Genomic DNA, 23,838 nt, shown 5'->3' with positions numbered 1-23,838 from the left:
ATTTTGTTGGTCACTTTGAATAATATGTCTACAGTGTAAGTTTAGTAAACCAAATAGTTTCAACTTCAGTGGTTGCTAAAGCATAAGACCTTGTGTTAGGAGTTAGGTAGGTCCACTAGCAGTCTAAAAAGTACATTCTAAAAGCAAATATATGTATCTTATTTCTAGTGCATCCTGTGACCATGACGACTGAAGTTGGTTCAGACACAGAAGTAAAGGAATCGGAGAACCTGGGATCAAATACAGCAAAGGAAGATGCTGGGGATGCATCAGATAGTCAAAAAGAGCAGACATCTGAAATGAAAGAGAGTTCTCCCACTTCACAGGCGCTAGCTAGTCAAAGTAGCCCCAGTCGCTCCGGAGGAAAGGGAATTTCTCGCTTCATCCCCCCCTGGCTTAAGAAACAAAAATCATACAGCTTGGAAGAACCCAAAGATGAAACAAAGAAAAAACAGCCATCAGCAGCAGCAGAAGAAATGGGAGCAGGGGAGGGTGAATGCCATCTTCCAGAGGAGGCAGCCCAGACTAAGGGAAAACTGGAGGACATTGCTGAGATTCGGCAAGAAGCTAAAGCAGATGACAGAGAGGAAAAACATTCTGTTAGTAGTGCTGAGACACAGGTATGCTCTTGAAAGGAAGAAAAATGAAACACTTTAAAGTCCATGCATGTTAATTACCTAGCTGCTTAACACTATACCCAGCACAGAACAAAGTGTTAAATGGGCTGATATATGTTTGTAAGAAATATGCCTCTAGAGACCAGCCTAATATTTTTTCCACATTCAGACATCATCTGCTGCTTTCATAAAATGCTGTTTTTATATGTTTGCATTTTGTTACAGCAGAATTCTTCAGTGTATGGGAAATGTGTGGACCTCCAGATGCTGTTCGGCTATAGCTACTGTCAACCCAGGCCAATACGACCATTGGTTAGGGATGAGGACCACTGTAGCCCAGTGAAACCTGGAGGGCTGCTATACCTACCAAAAAACAATAATCTACAAAATGTTACAATTTACATAGAAAACCTTTCCTTGTGAACAAGTTCACAAAAAAAAAACCACACTACTAGACTAGCACCTGAAGCACAGAAAGGTATTCCCCCCTCTGGCTGCTCAAACTCTAGGATTAGCTGTACACAAAATTCCAGTTTCTTCCTAGCAGCAGTTTCTTCGTTTAGAAGGGCAGTTAATGTAGGGCTTTCACAGTGAGTGATTCAATCTTCTGGCAAGTAAACAACATAAAAGCAGCTAAGAGCAAATCTACTCTTGCTTCCAGTACAGTGTGAGAGAAACAAATGGAAAAATCTCATTTGTAAAATAAAGCAGGATGCTATTGGGAAATGCTGTACAAGGATTTGCCCTGTAGTAAATAATGTGCAGTTCATTTGTTTTAAAGACTATACTCCTGCTAGAGTAAATTGGAGGCTGTAGGTTAGTTTTGCTAGTTGTCTGGGGGCAATTTAGAGAAGAGAGGACAGACAAGAAGGTGACAGATGTTTGCTTGTCTGACATTCATATATCCATTCATTTTCTTGTCTAGAAAAAGCCCACTTACTGTGAATTCATAGAAGCTACCCCTCCATTCTGTATTCATCCATTGTTAAGCCTAACCCAAAGTGCTGATTCTAACTTCTAAGGACCCCAGTGTAAGCCCACACAGCTTACCTTTCCCCGTGTAAGCCTACAAAGACCCTAAGTTCATCATCAAAGGTCCCTCTCTGTGTGCCCACTTCAGGAGAAGCTGGGAAGGTGGCAGTGAGCAACTTAGATTTTTTAGTGCAAGTTCCACCCAATTAGTTGAATGCTCTCCCCAGAGAAGTGTAGCTGTCACTAACACTGACATCTTGAAGGAGCCAAATGAATACTTAATTTTTTTTTTAATTCCCTGTGTTAAATCGGGGAAAAATGTGTCTTGGTTTATTAATTATTATTTGTGAATTATCACTTTTGCTGGGTTACTGATTTTAAATGTTGTATTTGTATGAGTTTTATTGTTGTAAGTCACTTTAAGACTAATATAAAGCACCTAATTAAATTAATTTCAGTAACTGATGGGCAGGTGGTCTTCTCTGCTGATAATGATCCATGTAATGAGCTGATGTGCATAGAGGGCCTAGCCATCAACCCAAAGAGTCTCAAAAATATAGGCTGGATCTTAAGATATCAATTACCGAACTATAGTAGTAATAGTAGTAGAAATAGTAGTAGTAGTAGTAGTAGTAGTAGTAGTAACAATAAATAATATATATATATATATCCTGCCCATCTGGCTGGGTTTCCCCAGCCACTCTGGGTGGCTGCCAACAAAATATTAAAAAATCATTCATTAAAAACTTCCCTAAACAGGGCTGCCTTCAGATGTCTTCTAAAAGTTGGATAGTTGTTTATTTCCTTGACATCTGATGGGAGGGCTAAGTGGCTTTCTAGTAGATTCCTTAAATGGGTATTGATTCATAAGAATATATTGGTTTTTCTTCTAAATTTATGGAGTAGGTGATGATAATCCTTTATTGTAATATATTACATTTTATTACTTTGCAGTGCATTAAAATTGCCTTGATGTTCATTAATATCCATTTTCAACTTTCTTGTGCAGCCTGCTAAAGAAGATAGTAAAGAAATTGTTTTTGAAGTAAAAGAAGACAAACAAGATTCAGAGGAAGGCCAAAGGGAGTCCAAAGAGGTGCAGACAGGTGAAATAAGAATTGAGAGAGTTCTTCCAAAAACTCCTAAGAGGACCAGAACTGTCCAATGTAAAGTGGTTCTTTTGGATGGGACAGAATACAGCTGTGACCTTGAGGTAAGCCAGTGAGCCTTAAGACCTTTTCTGTTGAAAGAAAGCAGTGAGTGCAGTATGCTTTTATTGAAATGGAAGCTAATGAACACATTTTTATGAATCTAATGTGCTCTTTATGGTATTCACATCACTATGGCTAATGGGTAGTAATGAGCCATGCCTTTAGCTTATTACAACACATCCCTAAAGTGTACTGTGAACTTTACTATAACTATCAAAACTGCAAGTGCAAATGTATTATCTTCTGTTTTAACTCTTGGTTTACAGATCATAAATAAAGTTCACTATTGAAGCTATTTTATGCATGGGTTCATGAGTCTCACAATGCACCCTCTCCACTTAGTCTGATATAGGCCCCTCTCAGTAGCAGTACAACTGCATTGTGTGGAACTGATCCAATGTCCCAAGTCCCAGGTCTTTTGTTCTGGTTCCTGAATCTTTTAACATTTTTAAAACTCTGCTTTAAGGGAAGCTGGGGACACTACCACTTGCAATGCTGGTGAGACCCCAGTCACCTGAATTTGCCCAGAGAAAACTATGGAAAATTTAAGATGGTGGATGGCTAGAGTCCCTCTGGTGCTCTACTTTGTGGTGCTCTCAGCTGTCCTCTAAGCAAAAATTTAAAAATGGAAACTCTTCTTGCCTGTGCTTGGTAAGTTGGGGGGCAGTGAGTGATGGGAGCCAGGAGGGGCAGCACAGTGATAGGAGGGAGGCGATGCTGGGGAAGCTTATTGGGTGACCATGGGCTAGTGCTCACACATCAAAGGGTTGTGAGCAGGGCAAAACTGATGCATGAAAAGCATGAGCTTCTGGAGGAATGTAATGAAATGTCTCTAGGAAGTTGGGCACATGAGAATACCATTTTCCTGTTAGTCATCACTATTTGGAATTCAGAAACAAGATGCAGAGTTTTGCCGAACCAGGTATCTGGAGCAGGGTTCCCTGATGGCCATTAGGCATCTAGGCTGTTTGTATGGGAGGAGACAGTTCTTCAGTGACCCAAGACTTTATTAAGGGTGGGTAATCACGGGCCCCATTGAGCAATTACTAAACTTCCTGGGGATCCATGTCAAAGTAGGCATGGTTAAAGTAAACGTGTGTGTGGCTGATGTTTAAGTTTTTTTTGTTTTTTGTTTAAGTACAAATTTTGGAGAATTTTAGGGGGCTAATAAAAATCCTTTGCTATTACTAAATGATAGTGTAGTATCTATGGGAGCAGTCAGGAAAAAAAATGTAAAATATTAAAATGGATTGCGGGGTGGCTCAAATTTTGACATCACGGCATCACGGTGTAGGACCCATTTTGAGAGTCAATCTTTTTAAAACACTAAAAACATTGACTCTCAAAATGGGTCCCACACATTTTGGAGGGATCTATTGGGGGGGCAGATATTGCTTATAGAGCGCCAGTTAGCTACCCCTGCTGTGCCCAGAAAATGTTACTACTAGTTTCAAAATGTTCTCAAGGTCAGTTCCACACACTGACCTTAATAGTCCAGTTTAGAAGCTACTTGTACACCTGTCACCAGATCATCTTTAGAAAAGACTGGGCAGCTGGTGAACCAACTAAAGTTGGAAGAAGTACTCTTGATCATAGATGCCATCTGGTGATCAAATAACAGAGCCAGGGTCAGCCTGATTTTTACATTTTTCCTAATTCAGGACATATGCCAAGGTAACTTTCATCTGCTAGGAAATGGCAGTTTTAGGCCAGTTTTTTCACTGACTTGAGTGGATCATATCTTTTCATTTTTTCTATATTTTCTCTGCTTTAATCCTTGACACCTCCCACATTGTCTAGATATGTTTTTTGCCAGTATTGTACCTACTAGAGATAGATGGGACAGCTTTCTGCAAATAAAACAGAGAAGTCTTAATGTTAAGAAGTAAATAGACTGCTGCGTTGTCCCCTTGTAGCTGTTCCTCTTCAAAATTATCCTCCAATAGCATTGTACTTGAAGAAAAAGTAGTGCTATCTGTAATAGTGGGAAATTCATTCACACCCAATAATGATTTGCACTGACTAGTTGATGCTAACCATTGTTAACCACGGAGCTGATGCAACACTTACATTACACATAAGACTGGTGGGAAGATCATAGGAGGAATGGGGAAACTGGAAGATGAAGGGATTGTGTAGCTCTAAGCTGGCTCCCAAGCCCTTAACTATGGCTAAGAGATTAGAAGTGATGTACTCTGGATTAAAACAGCTGTGATTCCTCCCTCTCCTTTTTTTTATTACATAGATTTTAAATGGTTTAGTTATGATTTTTTTTAGAACAGGGCATACTGTAACTCTACTGCTTACAATTTTGCATAAATAGAGTGGATGAATTTGGAGTGTGTGCTGGTTGAATACTAGGTGGACTAGCACTGTTCTCTGCCAGAGCTCAGGGACATTATTGTCAATATATACCCTTTTGCAGCCAGAAAAGCTTTTAGTGTTTCTAGGTTGAGCCAGTGCTCATCAATGAATGGTTGGTGTGTGGGAAAAAAGGCCTGAGGAGGTGGGTTTATGAATGAATGGAAGAAAATAATACTCTGTACTACACAACATTTTTTTTCTGTGCAGCTTTGTAGATAAATAAATTATTCTGATTACTATAATATACACTGTTCTCAAACATAGTATAGTTCTTCAAGTTATGGTTCCTTGGGGTTCTGAATATACATGCATAGGATTGTGCTGTTTGGGTGTAAAAACTTATGTTTTATAATAAGCACTGAGTAGAAGTTTGAAACCCAAGTCTGAAGTAAAGCTGTGTATTAGCAGTTGAGTTGTTGCTTACAAAGAATATAATTCATGTTGGATGCCTTCATATGCCCCAACTGCAACAAAACATGTTACTGCATCGGTCTCTACAGCCACAGTAGGTGCTGCAACCTTCCAGCAGTTTAACCTCAACCCCAAAGGCCCATTCCTCCATTGTCGGACAAATGCCAACCTCATATTGGCTGAGGAAATTTTATGGTGTCAGAGAATTAGTAGCACATCCCAGTTACCTTTCTATCTAAAGGTAAGATGTCTTTAGATTCAGACACAGCTACTAGCTGCATGGCGCTGTGGTCTAAACCACTGAGCTTCTTGGGCTTTCTGATCGGAGCAGTTTGAATCCGCGCCATGGGGGGAGCTCCCACTGCTCTTTCCCGGTCTCTGCTAACCTAGCAGTTTGAAAGCATATCAGTGCAAGTAGATAAATAGGTACCGCTGTGGCGGGAAGGTAAACAGCGTTTCTGTGCGCTCTGGTTTCCATCACGGTGTTCCATTGTGCCAGAAGCAGTTTAGTCATGTTGGCCACATGACCCAGATAGCTGTCTGCAGACAAACACCGGCTCCCTTGGCCTGAAGCGAGATGGGTGCTGATTTACTGGGCTTCTGATGTCACTGTGACAATTGGAGGAAATTAATTGTTTAAGGTCCTAGTGCTGTTGTATTTACACCGTGTACTGATTTAATTTTTTTGATTATTTTAATATTTTATCATGTTTAAATTGCTTTTATGGTTGGTGTCTTAATTAGTATTTTGTAAATAGCCACGGGATCCTGCATGAAGGGTGGTTTAAAAGTTGAACAAACTAAGAAATATGGACTGTATTATCTTATGGAGACTGGACTTGCTGGATGGATACATATAGAATCATAGAATCATAGAATCATAGAATCATAGAGTTGGAAGAGACCACAAGGGCCATCGAGTCCAACCCCCTGCCAAGCAGGAAACACCATCAGAGCACTCCTGACATATGGTTGTCAAGCCTCTGCTTAAAGACCTCCAAAGTAGGAGACTCCACCACACTCCTTGGCAGCAAATTCCACTGTCGAACAGCTCTTACTGTCAGGAAGTTCTTCCTAATGTTTAGGTGGAATCTTCTTTCTTGTAGTTTGGATCCATTGCTCCGTGTCCGCTTCTCTGGAGCAGCAGAAAACAACCTTTCTCCCTCCTCTATGTGACATCCTTTTATATATTTGAACATGGCTATCATATCACCCCTTAACCTCCTCTTCTCCAGGCTAAACATGCCCAGCTCCCTTAGCCGTTCCTCATAAGGCATCGTTTCCAGGCCTCTGACCATTTTGGTTGCCCTCCTCTGGACACGTTCCAGTTTGTCAGTGTCCTTCTTGAATTGTGGTGCCCAGAACTGGACACAGTACTCCAGGTGTGGTCTGACCAGAGCAGAATACAGTGGCACTATTACTTCCCTTGATCTAGATGCTATACTCCTATTGATGCAGCCCAGAATTGCATTGGCTTTTTTAGCTGCCGCGTCACACTGTTGGCTCATGTCAAGTTTGTGGTCAACCAAGACTCCTAGATCCTTTTCACATGTACTGCTCTCAAGCCAGGTGTCACCCATCTTGTATTTGTGCCTCTCATTTTTTTTGCCCAAGTGCAATACTTTACATTTCTCCCTGTTAAAATTCATTTTGTTTGTTTTTGCCCAGTTCTCTAATCTGTCAAGGTCGTTTTGAAGTGTGATCCTGTCCTCTGGGGTGTTAGCCACCCCTCCCAGTTTGGTGTCATCTGCAAATTTGATCAGGATGCCCTTGAGTCCATCATCCAAGTCGTTGATAAAGATGTTAAATAAGACCGGGCCTAAGACAGAACCCTGTGGCACCCCACTAGTCACTCTTCTCCAGGATGCTTGTGCTAGATATGCTACTATGTGCTGCCAAATATGTTAAGTGACCTATCTTGTTTGTCTTCAACAGTAGCTGTTAAATTGAGAAGTGTACAATGTTACACACTGTATTCATTAAACAAAGCAATGGAGTCAAAAGTAATCGTACCTCAAATTTGCCAGAGGCTGTGTTTATATAAAATAGCTACTATGAGAACAGAATTTGATGTGCTGTATATTATGAAAGGACTTTGCTTGCAAAAATAACTGTTTCCCATGAAAATTAACAGGAGAAATACCAGTAGTAGAAAGTAGTTTGATGCAATCAAATAAATTATTAAACAGTTGTAACTATGTTAATGTAGCTTGATTGCAGTATGCACACAATCTTATTTTAGAATTTGTTTTAAGACTGTAAATGTTCTACTTAAAATATTGATGTTTTGAAGCTGGCTTCCTAAATCCTGTTTGGCATTGTTCTGTTTGCATAGAACGGTCAAAAGTTTATCCATTTATGAACAGAAACATTTTACTAAATTATGTAGATCAAAGGCAGATTGGGACCTACTGGTAGATCTCTCAATGATTTGCAGTAGGCTCGTAGATTTTGCTGTTTGACAAAAGCAACAGCTAAAATTGCTTCATTTCAGAACCAGATTCTATTGGCCATAGTGCCAGTGGTGCCAAAGTTTGATTTTATTTATTTATTTCTTTGCATGCAGGTATTCGAACTTCGCATGGTGAAATGCATCAAGTAGTTATGTAGAGTTTTAAGTCTGACCTACTGCTGTTATATAATGTCTTAAAATGCCTTTAGAATATGATACTCAGGATATCTTCTGTGAATGCTGAAAATTGTAAGAGGGGTAATTTATGGTCACTGAACAGCAGCAGTTGTAGGGCAGCAGTTGAAGAAGGAGCAAAAAGGGTTTTCTTGTGTGTGTGTGTGTGTGTTTCTTGTGGCTGATTAGCTCTTTTCCCTGTGTAAAGGTCAGAGGGGGCAGGGTTTCTGTTGAGGCAGGGGATTAGCTGTGGGAGGAGCTTATCAGAGTTTGTAGGGCAGCGGCGCGCGCCTAGCGGCGCGCGCAGTTATATCCATCTTTTAGATTTAGGGGAGCTAGTCTCAAATGTTTGTTGGGGGAGACCTAGGTTTTTTTTTGTGGGCGAAGTTATTTGTCCTGTCTTCAAGCTTTTTATGATGGAGGACCTCTGTAGCCACCCCCAACAACACGATCTCAAGATGGAAGGGGAGGGAACAGCTGCAGTTGCCTGCGATTCCTGCGCAATGTTTGCCATCTTGCCAAAGGTTGCAGGCAGCTTCACCTGCAGCAATTGCATGTTGATTGCCCTTTTAAAAGACAAAGTCCAGCAACTGGAGGAACGTGTAGCTACGCTCCAAAGAATTAGAGAGCTGGAGCTCTTCTTGGAAGCAACAGAGCACACCGTCCCCACCAAGGAGGAGACAGGGGACTCCCCTGAGAAGGAGGCTAGTTCATCAACACAGGAGCCAGATATATGGAGAAACGTGACTCAAAGAAGTAGGAGGCCCAGGGTTCACTCTGATTGTTTAGAAATACACAATCGCTTTGAGGTCCTCTCCCCTAGCATGGAAGACGAAGAGCAGACTCCATTTGAGGATCTCTCCCTCATTACAGTCGATCAGGTATATGAAGATGAGCAGCAAAGTCAGTCCTCAGGGAATGTGCAGGCGACCTTGGAACGGACAGCTCACGGAAGAACCCCGACCAAACCCAAGAGGAGGCGTGTAGTGGTGATAGGGGATTCCCTACTGAGGGGAACAGAAGCAGTGATCTGTGGGCCTGACAAGATGTCTCGGGAAGTGTGCTGTCTCCCCGGGGCTAAGATCCACGATGTAACTGAACGACTGCAAGGAATCATAAAACCCACTGACAAATACCCCTTCCTCTTGGTTCATGTGGGAACCAATGACACTGCAAGCAATAGCCTCCAGAAGATCAAAAGAGACTACGAGGCTCTCGGCAGGAAATTGAAGCAACTAAATGCACAAATTGTCATCTCGTCTGTCCTCCCAGTTGAACGACGTGGCCCAGGGAGAGAGGGGAAAATAGTGGAAGTGAACAGCTGGCTTCGCAAATGGTGTAAACAGGAACGGTTTGGATTCTTAGATCACGGACTGCAGTTTCTTGAAGATGGACTTCTGGCAAGTGATGGGCTGCACCTCACAACGGTTGGGAGGAATGTTTTTGCCAAAAATCTCAGAAACCTCATCAGGAGGGCTTTAAACTGACTAATGTGGGGGAGGGAGACAGTGCTCCTGAAGGTAGGAGTCTATCAATTAATGAAGATGATCATCCAAATGTCATAGACCAAATGGAGCAAACAGCACGCGGACCTAGTGGTGGGAGGAAAAAATCCTTAAATAAGAGACACGGGGGAATGATTAATGGACTTCAATGTCTGTACACTAATGCGCAAAGCATGGGAAATAAACAAGATGAGCTTGAGCTCTTGGTACAGCAAACTAAATATGACATAATAGGCATCACTGAAACCTGGTGGGATAAGTCCCACGATTGGAATGTAATAATGGGGGGATACAATCTATTTCAGAGAAACAGACCAGACAAGAAAGGAGGAGGAGTGGCGTTATATGTCAGGGATGTGTATACCTGTGAAGAGATCCAAGATTTAGAACCTCAAAGCCAATGTGAGAGCATTTGGGTCAAAATTAAGGGAGAGAAGAATAACAGAGACCTCATTGTGGGAGTTTACTATAGATCCCCAAGCCAAACGGAGGACATAGATGATGCCTTCCTGGAACAGATGGCCAAGCATGCAAAAGGAAGGGAGATAGTAGTAATGGGGGACTTCAATTACCCGGATATTTGTTGGACGTCAAACTCAGCCAAGAGCATAAGGTCAAACAGATTCCTCACTGGCCTTGCAGACAACTTCATTGTCCAGAAAGTGGGAGAAGCAACAAGAGGAACAGCCATTTTAGATCTGGTCCTAACCAATGTTGATGACCTGGTTAGTGGGGTAGAAGTGGAAGGATCATTAGGCGCGAGTGATCATGCTCTTCTGAAGTTTACTATACAGCGGAAAGCAGCAGCCAAGCATACTAGGACTCAATTTCTTGACTTTAAGAAAGCCGACTTCATAAAACTTAGGGAAGTGCTGGGTGAGATCCCATGGACAGCAATACTAAAAGGAAAGGGAGTTCATGATGGCTGGGAGTTTGTTAAGAGGGAGATAGTAAAAGCACAACGTCAGGCAATACCAATGAGACGGAAACATGGAAGGTGCCTAAAGAAGCCAGGGTGGCTATCTAAAGAACTTTTAACTGAATTAAGATTAAAAAAGGATGTGTACAAAAAATGGAAAAGGGGGGAAACCACCAAAGAGGAATTCAAACAAATAGCCAGCACATGTAGACACAAAGTCAGAAAAGCTAAAGCACAGAATGAACTCAGGCTTGCTAGAGAGGTTAAAAGCAACAAAAAAGGCTTTTATGGGTATGTTCGTAGCAAAAGGAAGAACAAAGAAACAGTGGGGTCACTCAGAGGAGAAGATGGTGAAATGCAAACAGGGGACACAGAAAGGGCTGAACTCCTCAATGCCTTCTTTGCCTCAGTCTTCTCCGATAAAGAAAACAATGCCCGACCTGAAGAATTTGGAGCAAATGATTCAGCAAAGGAAACACAGCCCAGAATAACTAAGGAGACAGTACAAGAATATTTGGCTAGTTTAGATGTATTCAAGTCTCCAGGGCCAGATGAACTGCATCCAAGAGTATTAAAAGAACTGGCAGATGTGATCTCAGAACCACTGGCAGTCATCTTTGAGAATTCCTGGAGAACAGGCGAAGTCCTGGCAGACTGGAGGAGGGCAAATGTTGTCCCTATTTTCAAAAAGGGGAAAAGAGAGGACCCAAATAATTACCGCCCAGTCAGTCTGACATCAATACCAGGGAAGATTCTGGAGCAGATCATTAAGCAAACAGTCTGTGAGCACCTAGAAAGGAATGCTGTGATCACCAATAGTCAGCATGGATTTCTGAAAAATAAGTCATGTCAGACTAACCTGATCTCATTTTTTGACAGAATTACAAGCCTGGTAGATGAAGGGAACTCAGTGGATATAGCCTACCTTGATTTCAGTAAGGCATTTGACAAGGTGCCCCATGATATTCTTGTAAAGAAGCTGGTAAAATGCGGTCTTGACTCTGCTACCACTCAGTGGATTTGTAACTGGCTGACTGACCGAACCCAAAGGGTGCTCATCAATGGTTCCTCTTCATCCTGGAGAAGAGTGACTAGTGGGGTGCCACAGGGTTCTGTCTTGGGCCCGGTCTTATTTAACATCTTTATCAACGACTTGGATGATGGACTCAAGGGCATCCTGATCAAATTTGCAGATGACACCAAACTGGGAGGGGTGGCTAACACCCCAGAGGACAGGATCACACTTCAAAACGACCTTGACAGATTAGAGAACTGGGCAAAAACAAACAAAATGAATTTTAACAGGGAGAAATGTAAAGTATTGCACTTGGGCAAAAAAAATGAGAGGCACAAATACAAGATGGGTGACACCTGGCTTGAGAGCAGTACATGTGAAAAGGATCTAGGAGTCTTGGTTGACCACAAACTTGACATGAGCCAACAGTGTGACGCGGCAGCTAAAAAAGCCAATGCAATTCTGGGCTGCATCAATAGGAGTATAGCATCTAGATCAAGGGAAGTAATAGTGCCACTGTATTCTGCTCTGGTCAGACCACACCTGGAGTACTGTGTCCAGTTCTGGGCACCACAATTCAAGAAGGACACTGACAAACTGGAACGTGTCCAGAGGAGGGCAACCAAAATGGTCAAAGGCCTGGAAACGATGCCTTATGAGGAACGGCTAAGGGAGCTGGGCATGTTTAGCCTGGAGAAGAGGAGGTTAAGGGGTGATATGATAGCCATGTTCAAATATATAAAAGGATGTCACATAGAGGAGGGAGAAAGGTTTTTTTCTGCTGCTCCAGAGAAGCGGACACGGAGCAATGGATCCAAACTACAAGAAAGAAGATTCCACCTAAACATTAGGAAGAACTTCCTGACAGTAAGAGCTGTTCGACAGTGGAATTTGCTGCCAAGGAGTGTGGTGGAGTCTCCTACTTTGGAGGTCTTTAAGCAGAGGCTTGACAACCATATGTCAGGAGTGCTCTGATGGTGTTTCCTGCTTGGCAGGGGGTTGGACTCGATGGCCCTTGTGGTCTCTTCCAACTCTATGATTCTATGATTCTATGATCTAACAAAACTGTTTTTTATCATCCAAATTCTGTAACTGAAAGCAAAGAAATAATTCATTTTGGTAGCATTTTTTATGTTTTCCATCTTGTGTAGCGTTCCCGTCTACCAAGTTTTATTGGGTTTGAGGTGAGTACTATCTTTCTCTTCTTCCTCATGCCAGGGGAACCTTAAAGTACTCTCCTGCTGGTCCCTTGAGAGCTATAAGAGGATGGTGCATTAGAAATGGGCAAGGATATCATTACTGATAAGGGATTGCACAGGTGTGCTTTCTCAGTCTTGCCTTAACTTCTTATGCTGTGCCTAATGAGCCCTCTATCCACAGCTTTTTCCCACCCGAACCCCCTGAAAGCTGTCTTCCCACCAGTCTCATGGAAGGGGGAGTAAATACTATGTTAAGAGAATAAAAAAAGAGTTTCACTGCTCACATTTGGATTTCAGTGGAATACTAGGCATAGTCTCTCCAAACGAGTAACAATATTTTGTTGAACTACACACATATAAAGTACACATTCTGCTACTTTAATTAAAACGTCTAAGTATATGTTTCAGTTGATGTAGTTCTGGTGTAGAAAAAGAGAGAAGCTGTATTGTGAATAATTTTAACAGCTTTAATTGTTGTTTGAATACTTATCTTGTCTAAATAATGCAAATGATATAAAAAGCTGGCTTAGTACTTCCTCTTCATACAGCACAAATGAGAATTACATTGGAGGCTTTCTACGCAGGGTGCTGTTCTAATTAAACTTTTATGACAAAAGGCATTTAAAAGATGACTGCATGACCATATTTTATGCACGTCTGAACAACTGAAGCATATTGAAGCTGACATAAGTTTTTAATGGTTTTGTACAGTTTGCTTAGATGAAATAGATGTGTGCACTTGCTACCATAGGAGGAATTAAACTTTCAAACACCTATGATTTATTAGTGAACTCATGATATTTCTAAAATGTAGGAAAGTGTGTTTTGAACCATGAACAATATTTACTTAAATCAGTTGTTGTAACAAAAGCTGTGCATATTGTCCATCTTGTCTATCTGTTTCAAAGAAACACTCCAAAATTATATTAATAACAAAGATTAATGCTATGGGGGTAGGGGATAGCCTGCGGCAGTGCCAGGGTGTGGTCAGAAGGCATGTGAAGCCTTCCTAAGCAGGTCTGGTCAGTACCTAGATGAATGACAGTCTGTGTTCCATGTATATGCTGCCTTGGATTCCAAAACAGAAGAAAGATGAGATATAAATGTAAATAAATAAACCACCACTTTGCTACATCCTGCTGGACTTTTGCTTGCTAGGCCGGAATGTGGTGGGATGCATTCCTCCTCTTCATTGTTCACTTTGCCCCCTCCCATTTGCTTAAAAGGAGGGAAGAGAACTATACCAGCTCCCAAAAAAGCATAAGTTTTCCCCCATGTTGGGGAAATCAAAAGGCACTGGTTCCTGCAAATGTTATGCTTCCCATTTATTTTTCCACCTCTGTCAGAGCACTAACAATGGCATTTTCCACCACCACACTGAGGAGGCATCTTGTGGTGGACCTCATAGGAAGCTGATTTACACTGAGCCAGACCACTGGCCTATCTAGCTCAGTATAGTTACACCGGGGTGGCCAACTCCCAAGAGACTGCGATCTACTCACAGAGTTAAAAGCTGGCAGTGATCTACCCCCTTTTGGGGGTTCAGGTCAAAGTTATTGAGCTTTTTTAACGAAGGAAAGTCCTGTTTTGGGGGGTGCAGGAAGCTTCTTTTAGGGGAACCAAAGTTGTTGAGCTTCTTTGGGGGGGGAGCCAGTGATCTATCACAGATGCCCAGTGATCTACTGGTAGATCATGATCTACCCGTTGGACGTGCCTGGTCTACACTAACCGGTAGCAGCTGGCCAAGATTTCAGGCCTCCCTCTCAACTGGCAGGAAGGGAAGTCTGCAACATCAGTGGCTACTTGGGAGTTAGTCTGAACAGAGTGGGATTTAGTTTTGAGTAAATATTTTTATTTCATTAGTTTTATAATAAAATAAAACCACAGCCTAAAAACTTCCCCAGACCTCTCCACTATACCAAGAGTCTACTAGCACTTCTGAGTAAATATTAATAGAATTGGACAGGAATGTTTTATTAGACATCACTGTTCAAACTAGTAAACAATCAGATCTGATCAGTAAAGTCTTGCTTATTCATAATCTGAGCAAAGAAGATAGAGGTTCATTCATGGACGTCACGTCATGGATGAACCTGATAGAATGCTCAATAACATCTGGGTTTTTACTCCTTTTGAGAATTTACTACTCCTTAAGCCCAGTAGTAAAGTAAAGTATATAAAATGGAAAATTGTTTGTATTTTATTTCAATTTCATTTTAAATCAGGCTTTTTGTGAAAGGAGCTTATTATAATTTCATTTTTTTATTTTTTGGTTAAAAGTTTTTTAAAGTTGTTTTTCAAGCTACCCTTGGGCAGGAGGCAGTTAGTAAAGGCCTCCCATAATATCAGCCACAAGTTAGGAAATGTGTGTTTGTGTGTGTGTGTGTGTGTGTGTGTGTGTTGTACCTGAATATATATTTCCCCATAATCTTGCTTATTCTCTGATGTATTTGTTGATATACGTTAACTACATATTGTTCCTTGTGTTTCAGCGGATGAGATGCTGCATTGAAAGATCTAGCTAAAACTGTAAATACTGGGATCTAAATTGAGCGGTTCAGTCCTGTATGAATGTGCTTTGATTCCTTTTGAAACAAACAAACAATGTATTTATTGTGCTTGGTAGTTGCACTGCATACCTTTCCCCCCTTGTCCTTTGTATTTGTACAGTATAGCTCACAACTACTGTGTAGTGCATAGCTCACAGAGCATAGCAGGCTTGTTCAGTTTTGAGCTTTCTATCTCTGGCTGCTAGGCACAATAACTTCAGTGTCGCAAGAGCCTACACATAGGCAGTTGATGGAGTTCCTTTGGAATTGCAGTGGCGTCTAGTGAAATCTGCAGGATAAGCAATTGCAAAAATGCCTTTCAACTGCCAGGTCTCAAAAATGTCATATTATGGCTGCTTTACCAAATGCCATAAATAGCAGAGTAAGGACGTGGGACTTGCTTGAAGTATAAGGCAGCATGCTGATCCTCTCCAATTGTGCCAAAGAGAAATTACAGTTTTTCAAAGAATTTCCAAATATCAGTGTGATGAGCCTCAGGGGCTTTTGGGTCCTTTGCTAACAACTTGCAATTTAAGTGAGCCCCAGTCTCTACCGCCAGGCAATGACTCCTGAGGAGACCATGTGTGGGCATTTACCTTCAGGCTCCACCTGTGCTAGAAGAAACAGGATGGAGCACTAATTCATCTGCATGATAGGAGAGAGGAGTACAGCAGAATGGCCTTAGCTGAACCAAGTGTAGTCAGTGGCAGATTGATAGGTCTGCACAGTATGCACAGAATTAGGGCCCCATGTGATAGAGCCCCCCCCAATTATTAGCATATATTGTTATCTGAGAAGATCCTTTTGAAACGTGACTACAAACAATGGATTGCCATTGCTGATGTTGATGATGATGATTAGCTGTTGCTGTTTCTGCTTTTCATTCCTCCTACTTCCTGATTAAAGTCAGCGGAGGCTGGTCCTTTAGACCATCCAGTGCTTATCCCTACCAAGTAAAATGCAAAAATTTCCTTAAAAATCTCAAAGCCATACATCCTTCCACAATCCATTTGAGACACTTGGGGAGACTGATCTGTCAATCTTCCATTCTCTGGCCAGTTCTCTGCACCACACAGCCAATCTCAGTCCAAAAGTATTGCTATGACCAGGAGGTCCTACCCATCTGTCTCCATACCGAAAAACATTGTGATAGTAAATTTGTATGTTAATGGAACTTCCAGCACTTTTAGCCCTGTTTGTACAGTTTCCCCTTTTATGTTGGCAATCCAGCCACATTTGCAGGTCTGCTGTTCTGAATGACCCAGAAGCCAGTACATCTGTTCTGAGCATGCTCAGAGCTGTTTGCTTTAAGGCCACACCTACGCAGAAGCAAAGCTTAGGGCCCAAAGTCCCTGATCAGCTTTGTTGTTTAATTCTAACCCCCTCCCCCGCCCACTATTTATGTGAATGAGCTACACTGGACACATTGTGAGTCTCTTGTTTGTAAAAAAAGGGGGGGTGTTGTTTCTTTATTTTACTTATACTAGTTTTTAAATTGATGGGGAAGATAGGGATGGCAAAAAAATGGGGAGCACATTTCCTGTAACAGTCCACCCTCCTTAAAAGCTGATGGGATTAAGAAAATAACATATTTATGCTAAGGGTTGAGGGAAGGGGAGCAGAAAGAAGGAAAAGAAGAAAAAATGCATTATTTCTTTCATTTTCTTTCTTGACATGCTGGACCATGTATTTCCTTTGGGCCAGAAATGGTTGTTGTGTGCCTTGCAACTTCTTTTGTAAACCTGGAGTGGGACTGCCCTAGGTTCTGGTGAAGTGGAATGCATAAAACACTCTTTGGACCTTAACATTACTATGTATTGGTGCTGGAGTCACTTGTCCCCATCCCCTGGGCCTGGCATTTTGGTAAAAGACTAACAGTGATTCCAAGTATTATGTGGCTGACTAGCAAAGACTGGTTGCATTCAGTGCTAGTCCTACTCAGGGTAGACCCACTAAAATTAATGGAATGAAATTTGTCATGTTAATTTATTTCAATGGGTGTCCTCTGAGTAGGACTAGTAATGGACACAACCCAATGAATTTATATTCCAGATTGACATTTCTGTTGTGGAACCATCTTACTAAATTCAAACAGATTCCTCTTTCAAAACCTATATGTTCTTGAATTAAAGGATGCAAATCTTAAATTACATTGCTTACTCTTTGATATTTTTGTGTGACACAATGCTATTATTGGAAGACTTCAAGCTTACTATTAGGAATTGTATGTAGCTTTTTGTTCTGTTTAAGAGTATATTTCAATTACTTAGATACCTGGGGGACCCCATCTCTTAACAGGGGTTTCTTATTTACCAATTGCAGGTTTCAAGTACAGCTGTTGAGTTCTTTCTTCTAATAAATAAAGGAAACTAAGGAGGAACTAATATTGAACATTTTTTCTTTGTTAGTATGTTGAAGTGAGACGCCTTAAAAAGTTTTAACATTTTTATAGTTTGAAATAAATGTTTTAATAGTCTATCCTCTTACTTGACAGTAGTGTTCTTTCTCCTTAGAAAAAGGCTAAAGGCCATGTGCTATTTGATAAGGTGTGTGGACAGCTTAACTTATTGGAAAAGGACTACTTTGGTTTACTGTTTCAAGACCATGCTGATCAGAAGGCAAGTACTAAATTTTGCATTAATAACATTTGTTTAATGTTTTCAATCTTTTCCATCCTACTTCAGAGCCTCAAACTTCAGAGAGCTCTTATGACTAGCATGTTTGGTCCTAGCTGGTGGTAAACTTTTAACAAGTAACATATTTCAAATTGAGGAAGAATATCAGTGCCAGTAGCATTGGCTCCATTCCCTAGGTTCATTCAGATAATTCTCCTGAAGGATTTGAAATGAGCAGTGGGGAACCTCAGATTTATGTGCAGTCATTCTCTTCTTCATTGTCCTTCCATGTGAGGGGAAGAAGATTAGAAGCTACTTAGCAGCAAATCTCCCCTTGAATGTGAAGGAGGCAAGAAAGGTATGAGGGAACACTATGCCTGAGGCTTGCTGTCATGGTTAGGGTTATTCTCTATGGTCAATCTCAATGTCATGAAATTCAGCACACAAGCCATGCTCACTCTTGTCCTTCCTGCTCTTCTGTTCCTAGTGGACAAATATGCATGTAAAACAATTTTCTCAACAATGCCTAAAAGTTACAAAACCTAGGAAAAATTACAGCAATGCCAGGTAAAACATCAACAGCAAGGAGATGGCTCCATCATGATAACCCAAAAATACAACACCCGTTGGTGTTTTCCCCATGGTAGCCTACAACACTGCAGCAAGGCTTGATTTAAAGCTGTGAGGACTTCTCTTGCGTTTGGCATTTCAGCTCAAACATTCATCACCCCGTTTTATTGTTTTCCTATTTACTAAGGAGAGAAACAGAGCAATAATTTTTGCATTGGGGACTGATAAGGATCATCTGTTGACAAGACCCTTCTGAGGAGGGTCTGCATTTACATGAAAGACAAAAAGAAAGAGGTAGGAAAGAGCAAAGCCATACCAAGCTCATGGAATATGACATCAAATCAAGAAGAATTCTGCTAACCAGGGTGTTGGCATGAGAACTCCAGGATATTTCATGTAGCTGTTTATCAGCAGCTAGGCTCTGAGGCAAAATGTCAATAATTGAACTGTAATTTTGACATTCTGCTCAAGACATTCTACAACAGTTTTTAAAAAGCTATTTTATCTTTCTCGTCTGGACCAGATGAGAAAATGTTGTCAAAATTGAGAAATTATCTGCACCAAAGAAAATGATAAATATATAAAATGACAGCTTGTAATGATGACACAAGTGGACACAGAAATCATATTTGTTTACATTGTTTCTCCTTACCTTGCCATGTTGTTTTTTGAATTTTATAATAAGGAATACACATTACTGAAGCCTCTCACAGATTTTATCAGCTGAGTTTTGCTACTATTACCTCTGCCGTCCCTCAAATTTAAAAAGCTTAAGATGGAATAGTTCTCATCTTGGCACGCGCGTAACCTAATTCATTTTTTCCTACTGTGGCCATTGCCGCCTCAGATTAAAATGCCACAAAAATCTCTGACCTACAGCCCAGTAAATGCTAAATGCTGAATGATGTGTGTTTTCTTATTCTTGTACATTCATCATAGCCACCCATTTATGAGCCAGCTGTTGCACTAGACTGCAGCTGCAGAATGTAGAAACTGAATGCCAGGCTCTTTCTTCTCAGCAGAGAATTAGATGTGGTCCCTAATGAAGCTCCAAGGTACTTTGGAAAGGAGATCTAGGTAGTCAACTGTGGCATAAGTCTACATAATTTTTGACAACTTAATGATATTTACAGACAGCACAAAAATATTTTGTTGAAAAGTTTATGCTATCATAAATGCACAAGTGATTTATTTGCACCATTCTACTCTGATTGAATTTGACTTTGATGAATTGTGGCAAGTAGTGCTTCTCTGATCCCAACATTAAAGCGTCTAAATATTTGTGGGGAAGCACCTTACATATCCTTGTAGACAGTTTAGTGCTCTCTGTTTTGAAACATCAGACCATAGATTTTGTGAACAAAATCACACTGAGGGTAAGATGTAGAATATGTTCAGCTTTCTGATTAGATTACTTCTTTCTTTCTATTTTTGTATCATTTACAACTGCTGTATAATGAAGAGACAGTCTGTCTCTTGTGTGGAATAAGACAAAGGTATTTTGCATATCCAGTAGCCTTTTCTTGAGTGGTAGGCAAATATATAGTGAGAGATATTGCAATCCATGCTGATCTTCGCCTTCTTTAAATGCAGGTGAATGAGATAGTTGGCCTGGGATAGTTTTTCAAAAACATTTATCATATTGTTGTTATTATTATTATCATCTATTTTTACTAAAGTTGTCATCTTCCTGTAAGGTGCAAATATATGCAAAGAGAAGGAAGAAAATCACTATAGCTTGATATCTGAAGTAGATTTGCTGTCAAACTGCAGGCTGATTTTGAAAGAATAGCAATAACTTACAGTTTCACAGAGCTGTATATAAAATGTGTCTTTAAGTATCCCGTGCTTTTCTTCCAATTGCATCAATCTTGTGCAATTCCTTATTTTTCCTTTTTCCTTTTCTTTTTTAGAATTGGCTTGATCCTTCAAAGGAAATAAAGAGGCAAATTCGCAGTAAGTATTAAGCAGGTTTTAAAATTATTTCACAACTGAGCAGTACATTTCTGTTGGTTCCTGAGTTTCATTTAGTTAGTCTTTCAGAAACTAATTGCAATGCATTTGTCTGCATCAGACTGAAGCCCAAGAAGGTTGGACACCTGTCAACTGCAAGACAGCACTATCTCTTTAGTGTCTAAGACTATGTATTTCCACTTCAGAAATTTTCTCACACACTGCTGTTTTTAAGAGTAACCTTTGCCACCAAGCAGTGTGCAACTTTTATTCATTTTAAGCACCACCATCCCATTTTTCTGCTGGAAAGGCTTCCTAAAATGCACTTAGATTTCTGCCCTCACAAAACTTGCAATTTAAAATACCCAACACAAAAAGTAAAAGGATAGGATGGGAGGAGGAAAATGACAAACCTGGACAGTAGTTTTAAAGTTTCTGAGTTATTATAACAACCAGCTGGGATGGAAACAGTTCAGAGAGATGGGAAACCAAAGACAGCTAGTTTTTTGAGCATAGCAGATCGAGTAGCCTTGGTTTCCTTCTTTGGCATATGCTTGTTCTTTTTGTTTGACCTTAGTATCAGTAGCAAGAGATTTTGAACAGTGTCAGGTATGGTAAAACCACATCTCTTCGTACATTTGTATGGCCAAACATTATATAATCATTACAGGAAGGATCATTACAGGAAGGTTTTTATGGCCCTGAAAGGGCATGTTATTGTATAACACTCTTGATAGATAGGTAATCCTCTTCTCTATACTCTATTAAATGCTTCTCTCTCTCTCTCTCTCTCTCTCTCTCTCTCTCTCTCTCTCTCTCTCCTTTCTTTCTTTCTTTCTTTCTTTCTTTCTTTCTTTCTTTCTTTCTACCCTACACATGGTTAAGGGCCTTGGTGAGTTAGCTTAAATAGAAGCTGGAAAAGAGTTCTACCAAGTACTTCCTCATTGTGTTCATAGGGTGTCACCTTTTCATTTTTACAGAGAAAAACAGGGAAGTGGGACGGGAGGAGGATCAGTGGATGAGAGACAATGAAGTATTTCTGATGAGACATGCTCACTAAAATTGGGAAGTAGCTTCTTAGTAATTTGATACACGAGGAAATTCTCAGGCTACATTCTAAGTTTTGTGAAGTCCTTTGCTTCAGTATGGTACCACAAATATCAGTACCATACAATTTTATGATTCTATGAATTTTATTCAGTAGCATTATGTTAGCTTCTGAAAATGTATTGGTGGCTTGTGTTCATGATAGCCAGAATATTCCTTCAAAGAACAGTAACGTTTGAGTCTGAAGTGCAACATTGCAGAGATTTGCACTTTACACTAAACAATTATTCATTTGGCATGCAACCTACAGTTGTGAAAGGTCAGATTTGCAGCCTATACATACACAGATTCATGAATAGAATGAAGAATGCCCATAAAGGTTACTGTGCAGCCTACAATGCTGGATTCCAGATCATAACTAAAACTAAACTTATTTTTGCAGTCATACAAGAAATCTAGATGATTATTTTCTACCTACTTAACAATAGTACACTTTGCAAGAGCTCATCAAATGTTTCAACTATTTGTACATTCAGGGTAAAGGTAAAGGTACCCCTGCACATACGGGCCAGTTGTGTCCGACTCTAGGGTTGTGCGCCCATCTCACTTAAGAGGCCGGGGGCCAGCGCTGTCCGAAGACACTTCCGGGTCACGTGGCCAGCGTGACGAAGCTGCTCTGGCGAGCCGGCACCAGCGCAGCACACGGAAATGCCGTTTACCTTCCCACTAGAAAGTGGTCCCTATTTATCTACTTGCACTTAAGAGTGCTTTCGAACTGCTAGGTGGGCAGGAGCTGCGACCGAACGACGGGAGCTCACCCCGCCGCGGGGATTCGATCCGCCGACCATGCGACCGGCAAGCCCTAAGCGCTAAGGTTTTACCCACAGCGCCACCCGCGTCACATTCAGGGTTACATACACATTATCTCTATTTTACAAGAAATCTGAAATTTACTTGGAGTTAACATGCCTGGGATTGCACTGCAATTTAGGATTAAATGAAGAAACAGTCAACCTTATTTGTGGTTTCAATTGATAATTAAAAAAAACAAAAGTAGGACTAACAGTTTCAATTTTAAAATGTAGACAGTAAGCTTAATTGAATAACACTAATTATAATGGTAAGGTTCTACGTACGTTGATTAAATCTCATATTTCTTAAAATAGATGCATGTAACTTATAAACATGTTCTGCATTTCTTTTTCTTTTTAAATCAGGCTTCTATGTCAGCATAATAGCCAAATTATTTTGTTGTTGTTGTTTAGTCGTTTAGTCGTGTCCGACTCTTCGTGACCCCATGGACCAGAGCACGCCAGGCACTCCTGTCTTTGCATATACTTGTTGTGTATATATTCTTGTTTATCATGAAAGGGGCAGAAAGTGTCAGGCCACTAGCCATTGGGAATATTACTTGGCCGCACCACCCTTGGCTTCTGATATTTTATTAATTTCATTGTCCACACAAGCTAAAGACAATATTCACAGCTAGGGGACTAGAAGTAAGCTTTGTAAAAAAGGAGATGAAGAGAATGAGCTGAGATTTCCCAGGACGCTGCGTTCTGTTCCTAATATCAACTGCCTGCTGCCTTGCCCTTTTGTGCTGAACGCAGTGGTTTAGTTGTGCTTAGGGATGGGAGAGTAATTCAATTTGGTTCACATTTTGATGTGAGCCTACCCAATTCTCACTTCCAAAATGCAGTTACCCTTTGAACTCTTATCTCTTATCTGAGTTCTGCAATGCCATTCTCCAATAAAAAAAAGTTTGCATGAATGCATATATGAAAGTGTAGTCCAACATCTTCTGGAGGGCCAATCGGTTCCTCATGTGTATGTTGATGGCATCTCACCTCAAATCTTTGGATGACTTGACTTTGCACAGTGGTTTCATGTAGATGTTAAATAGCATGAGGGACAAAATAGAAACGGTTAAGATCCCAAGGAGTTACAGTAGCAGCTTTGCAAGAGAACTGAAGAATATGTTAAATATGTTCAACTTTTAAAAGTGCTTTGAAAATATCATGGTGTAGTTTTTGTGTACACTATTCCCCAAATGTATATGTAGTAGACTTCAGTGTATGTGCTTTTGTCTTCTTATCCTCCCACCAATACATTTCCTGGGCTTTTGGAATTTCCCAATTTAGATTTGCCCTGGCTATTTACATTTAATGTGAAGTTTTATCCTCCGGATCCCTCACAGTTAACAGAAGACATCACCAGGTATGCCATGAAGCATTACTACCTGACTTTGAATCCTGTGTTTTTCAT

General features: G+C 40.7%; 1 protein-coding gene across 9 annotated transcripts in view; it reads left to right on the top strand.

The window, feature by feature from the left end:
* EPB41L2 (erythrocyte membrane protein band 4.1 like 2) overlaps nt 1-23,838 on the top strand; it is an 83,737-nt gene that overhangs the window by 23,029 nt on the left and 36,870 nt on the right. For all 9 annotated transcript variants that reach the window (XM_081187632.1, XM_081187633.1, XM_081187635.1 and 6 more), the window contains 5 exons: nt 169-620; nt 2,599-2,802; nt 17,902-18,006; nt 20,487-20,529; nt 23,715-23,790. In XM_081187632.1, coding sequence (XP_081043758.1) covers nt 183-620; nt 2,599-2,802; nt 17,902-18,006; nt 20,487-20,529; nt 23,715-23,790 — 866 coding nt within the window. In that variant the 5' untranslated portion in view covers nt 169-182. Of the gene's footprint in view, nt 1-168; nt 621-2,598; nt 2,803-17,901; nt 18,007-20,486; nt 20,530-23,714; nt 23,791-23,838 lie in introns of those variants that run through there.

This window comes from Podarcis bocagei (genome assembly GCF_964188305.1).
Source record: "Podarcis bocagei genome assembly, chromosome: 3".
Classification (NCBI taxonomy): domain Eukaryota; kingdom Metazoa; phylum Chordata; class Lepidosauria; order Squamata; family Lacertidae; genus Podarcis; species Podarcis bocagei.
The sequence above is the reverse complement of the archived record's forward strand: the minus strand, read 5'-3'. Positions and strand labels throughout refer to the sequence as shown.